At 35.0% G+C, this 5126-nt stretch overlaps 1 protein-coding gene across 6 annotated transcripts; it reads right to left on the bottom strand.

Annotated features, from left to right (window-relative positions):
* Positions 1–1004: 1004 nt before the first annotated feature.
* Positions 1005–4783, bottom strand: LOC106753206 (filament-like plant protein 3). 6 transcript variants are annotated; one of them, XM_022777422.1, is made up of 6 exons: positions 4446–4783; positions 4220–4301; positions 3910–4109; positions 3437–3614; positions 1715–3027; positions 1005–1426 (listed from the first exon to the last, which is right to left on the bottom strand). In XM_022777422.1, exons 3-6 carry the CDS (start codon positions 4018–4020, stop codon positions 1085–1087), a joined length of 1944 nt encoding a protein of 647 aa, XP_022633143.1. In that variant the 5' UTR covers positions 4021–4109; positions 4220–4301; positions 4446–4783; the 3' UTR covers positions 1005–1084. The 6 variants fall into 6 exon arrangements, with proteins under 6 accessions (XP_022633143.1, XP_022633144.1, XP_014490490.1 ...); XM_022777423.1 differs by lacking the exon at positions 4220–4301; XM_014635004.2 differs by lacking the exon at positions 4220–4301 and having other exon boundaries at positions 3910–4184.
* Between the last annotated feature and the right edge of the window lie 343 nt (positions 4784–5126).

The raw sequence follows: 5126 nt of genomic DNA on the forward strand, positions 1-5126 counted from the left end.
TATTATTATTGCTGTTATAAATAATTCTTATTTTATTTATTATGTTGATTAGTTGAAAAATCTCATAATACATGAATACATAGGATATTTTAGTAATAAAAAAAAGTTAAAGATGTTGTAGATTGTAGTAATATCTTTATCAATTCAAATGCACTTTTTTTTCTATTGCAAATTATTGTTTGTTTGGCATTTAACAACAAGCTTATGATTTTGAACACGAATTTATAACATCAAATTCATCTTGAATTCATCAATCCAAATTAAATAACTAAATTAGTTTAAATGACTTTTTAGTATTTTTTTTACTTCGAATATGAATCTAATTAGTTATAATTGATTTGGTAAATATTCAATTTATGTTTTTAATTTTAAATTATTTCTTAGAATTGTGTACTTCCAGTTTCTTCGTATGTTTTCTTCCTCTTCATTCCTTTATAGTTGAGTATCTTTAATTTTTAATAAAATTTATTCAAACAGAAAACAAAAAAATAAAATAAATAAATAGCTCAATTTAAGTTCCTCAAAAATTGGAGTGTTTTTAATTAAGTTCTATTATAAATCTACATTTTGTTGAGGGTTTTAAATCATTTTATTTGTTAATAGAGTGCTTTTAATTAAGTTTCTATCATAAATCTTCATTTTATTGAGGGTTTAAAATCATTTTATTTGTTAATAGAGTGTTTTTATGACATAATTATTTGATTACATTCTAAAATAGAACATCACGAAATTGTATAATATAAAAAGTTTGCTCCAAAAGGTAGTGTGTGGCATTACCTCCGCAATTCAATTCATACAACGGTCTCATTATCACTGAGTGGATATATTTGTTAGTAGAGAATTGTATTTGTTTAGCCAATATTCTTGAATTTAAGTCTTGAATGCCTAATTACATGAAAAAGTTGGTGCATTAGCACATTATGACATGGATGAACACAGCCCACTGTAATTCTAATTCTCATGTACGGACAATTTTAATTCTGCAAAAAGGTACTGTTTATATGTAAACAAGTAAGTTTGGATTTATACACTTTGAATAAGTATTGACCACATTTACAACCCAGTTTTTTCTTCACCTTATTTTTCAGTCACCTCTTGTTTTGGTTACACTTTTACTTCTTGAGTTGAACCTACCAAAACCATTACGGGTTTTTTCATGGGCTATAGATGATAATTGGTTTAGTGAAACTGATGGTTCAGAATCTCTTTTGATCAAACTCACATTACAAGGTAAGTTCTTCAACTGCTCATCACCATTTTGAGGACCTGGTGTATCTTCACAATCCATAGAGCTCTCTGAATCAAGTAGAAAGTCTTCCAATGTTGCAAGGGACTTCAACTGCAGTCCAAGAGATTCAATGGTTTTTCGGCATTCAGCAAATTTAGTAGCAGCCAATGCTAGTTCCTTCTCCTGCATATAAAGATGCTAAGCTCTTTATAGAAAGGACTTGTGAACAACATTGTTAATACAAAATATTTAGACAACAACCATCACTTGTATTTAGCTAGTAATCAAATGCAATTCCAACTGATCTTCTCTAATTTTAGACTGCATCACATGTTAATAATTCAACTAAATCTTAGTTTTGAGTATCATGCACTTGACAACATTCATCAGAGAAAGAGAGATTATTAGCCAGTGTGTTCAAACAACATAGAATACATCGAAGAAGGCTTAAATTGTGGAGTTCACATTGTGTGTTGCCAAACTGACCTGCTTTAGCTCACTATTAACACCTTCTCCGAACAGAATCTCAGTGTTTTGCTGGAGTTGAGCTTCATGCTTGATTCCCAAGAGCTCATCCTCCAACTTCTCACATTTGGCCAAATTCTTTGCTGACAGAGCTCGCTCTTTCTCTATCTCTTCTTCTAATGAACATATTTTTGAGACCAATTCTTCTGCTTCAGTGTGTGCAGCTGTGAGTTTTGACTCAGCTATCTCTTTCTTTTCCTGAGTTGCTTTCAGTTTTTCATATGCTTCTTCATTTGATTTGTTCGCAAGAGCTAACTTAGTTTGAAGCTCTACTACCTCTAACTCCACTTCGTTTATTCTGCTCAATGATGCTTCAAGCTGCTTTTGGTACTCAGTTAGATCCATCTCTAGCACAAGTTTCTCTGCCTCCATTTTCTCTAGTTTCTTTTCCAATGCAACATTCTTTTGAACCATACCTTCCATATCAGCATTTTCTAGTTTCTTTACAACACTGAGTTGGTCAGATGAAGCATTTACCACAGGAAGGCTACTTACACTTTCAGTATCTGGCAATGCAGCAAGCCTCTCCATTTCAAGGAAATCATCCATCAGATTGATGTCAGTTGAAAAGACCATAGGATTTTTTCCGGCACTGATTTCATTCTTAAATTGATCAAGTTCTGTAGTTACAGCTGATGACCATGAGCCATAGCGGTTTGATTCAGCTTCATTCATATCCCAGCCTCCCAATTTCGGAATATCACTTAGTTGCCTCTCTCCAATATCTGACACGCTATCAGTAAATGACTCTACATAAACTGAGGAAGCAGCTAAATACCTGTGATCATTAGCAGAGAATGGTTTGCGTGTCACAGCTTTCAGTCTCCGGCACTCAGCTTCTAGCTTAGCCACCTTCTTTATACTTTCCAAATGTTGCTTGCTTGCTGTTTCAGCAGCCTGAGTACTCAAATCCCTTTCTATGGTCCTGAACTCTAGTTCCTCAAGTCGAGATTGTAGCTCTACTTTAAGACTTGAATTCTCTCTCTCCATATCCTCAATCCTCCTGTGAAGATCAGAGGGAACAAATGCAGCAGCAGGATCAACAGCTTCGCACTCATGATAAAGTCTTTTGGATTCCAAGCCACAAGTGTTATTTGATACAGATTCATGAATGTTTTGCTCTTGTTCGTCTTTAGCTTGTCGAAGCTCCCTCATACACTGCTTCAGTGCCCCATTAAGATAACTAATTTGGTCTTCAAGAACTGAATTTTTTTGTTTTGCAGCATCAAGTTGTTCTTTTAAAATCAATACTTCATTTTCAGCCTTCTCCCAGCCTAATCCAAAAGCCACGTCAGTACTTAATATAAGTTTTTTTGCACTAAAAAAGAGCAGAAAACAAATTTCTTTAAAAAATTTAATAACCACCCTAGAGCAGAAGTTTATGATATAGACACGGCTTTCCAATAATTCCCCAAGAGCAGAGTTAAGAATATAGCCATGGATTCCTAGGCAAGAGAAATTAATCATGGACAAGCTGGTGAAGCACATTTTAGAATTACCCGTGAATCATATTTAGATAGTTTTAGACATTCATTTACATAAACCATAACTAAGACCAACACTTGAACTAACAGGAAGTCAATTGCAAATGCTCAAAGCCTCACTTGATTTCTCATTTAGATAGACTTGTTTGTCAAATCAAGGGGAAGTTATTGATATGCAAGATGGTCAAACAACAGATACCTGAGACAGCTTCTTCAGCAACCTTAGCATGCTGCTTTACCAAGTCTTCTTGGGCACTAGAGTTTAAGAGAGCAGCAGATAACTTTTCTGTTAGAGTCTTCACATCACTAACTTCTTCATCATTTGGTGCACCCTCCCCGCACATGACTTCGGGAGGTAAACATTCATTTGGTGTTACCTATACGTCATGGTAAGAAAAACAGCATTCATCAAATTTCCCCCAATTTATAAATATATGAAAATCATAATAGCAAACTAAAAAGAGGCAGAATCAATGGTCTACAAGCTTTAGAAAACTTATATTCATGTAAAGTCAGCAAAACAAACAGTTTCTGCGTGCCCAGAAACTTCAAATCATCTCAGGCTACAGATAGTAGATAGAAAGACTGAAAAGAATGAAAAAAATATAACTAAACCATGATAGCATGCAAAAAAGAAGTTAACAATGTAAAGAAATACAAGGGTGCATCTACCTGATCATCATAGAATCTTTCTGAATGAGATGACGTTGAGCCAGAACTCTCAGTTTCACCTGGACTTTTCTCAGATGACTTCCTGCGCCATAACCAACTCCTCCGGTCCATTCACAATTAGGGAAAGCAACACCTTCTTAAGTTTTCACACAACAACACGAGCACCATTGCCCCCAAAAAACCCTTTAGCCTGAACAGAACTGGATCCAAGGCTATGAGTGGAATGAATTAGAGGAAGCAGGAAAGGTGGCAAGTTGCTCTTCAAGAAAACACAACTAAAAAAGAAGAATGTGAGAGCCAGGTGTACAACCTTAAGAAGTAACTTGCAAAGAAAACAGAAAGTAGTTATGAGAGAGAGCTTTGCTTAGAATTCACTTTCCACTCCCATCTACCTAGGTTTTAACATTAAGGAACAGAGGTCAAAGGTTGAAATATGGAAAACAAAACAAAAAAAAATGTTTCTTTAAAGTCTATCCTTTGGCCATCTATTATGATATTCCTTTATACACAAAACTCAGAGAGGGTTAGGCACCTACCATGAATCCCCAATTTCACGCCATGAGAATGGACTATCTATCTATTAAGTGGTGAATCCTAAGATTGCAGAAGATAGAGAAATTAACAGAAGGAAAGACAGAGAAATGTCAGAGAAAGTTGAGCTAAATGATGGAAGATATTATTCATGGAAGTTTGTGTTGTGATGTGGAAAGAGATATTGGAAAAAGGAGAGGGACCATGTGGTGACAGAGAAATAGGATAAGAGTGTGGAAGTGTGAAAGGGGTCTGAAAAAGTCCACAGCTTTAGTTTGGTTTTATCATCTGTAGATGATATATGTAATGGTAAGGTAACTTTGTCGGGGATTGTTTTCAAACAAACGCTGCCTTATTCCCGCTTATTATTGCTCCTACGATTCACTACAGCCGTTAAAATTGCTTTGCCTTTCTTTTGTTTTTGTCTTGTTCATGATGTTATTAGTTCTACGACTTCTTGTGCTTCTGCTATTACGCTGTCTGTTCCTGCTTCGGTCCTCTGTTGAAACGCAAATTGCGGGTACTACACTGTCACTATTGTGCGCTGTTTCGCACGCACAACAGAAAGGTACAACTAATTCTAAGGGATCAGAATTTCTGTTGGGTTTAAAAGTACGGTATAATATCACGCAAATTATATTTTAGTTGAAGACAAAAATATTTACATATAGTTTACTTAAAAACCT

The sequence above is a fragment of the Vigna radiata genome, unplaced genomic scaffold (assembly GCF_000741045.1).
Source record: "Vigna radiata var. radiata cultivar VC1973A unplaced genomic scaffold, Vradiata_ver6 scaffold_233, whole genome shotgun sequence".
NCBI classification, from domain to species: Eukaryota; Viridiplantae; Streptophyta; class Magnoliopsida; order Fabales; family Fabaceae; genus Vigna; species Vigna radiata.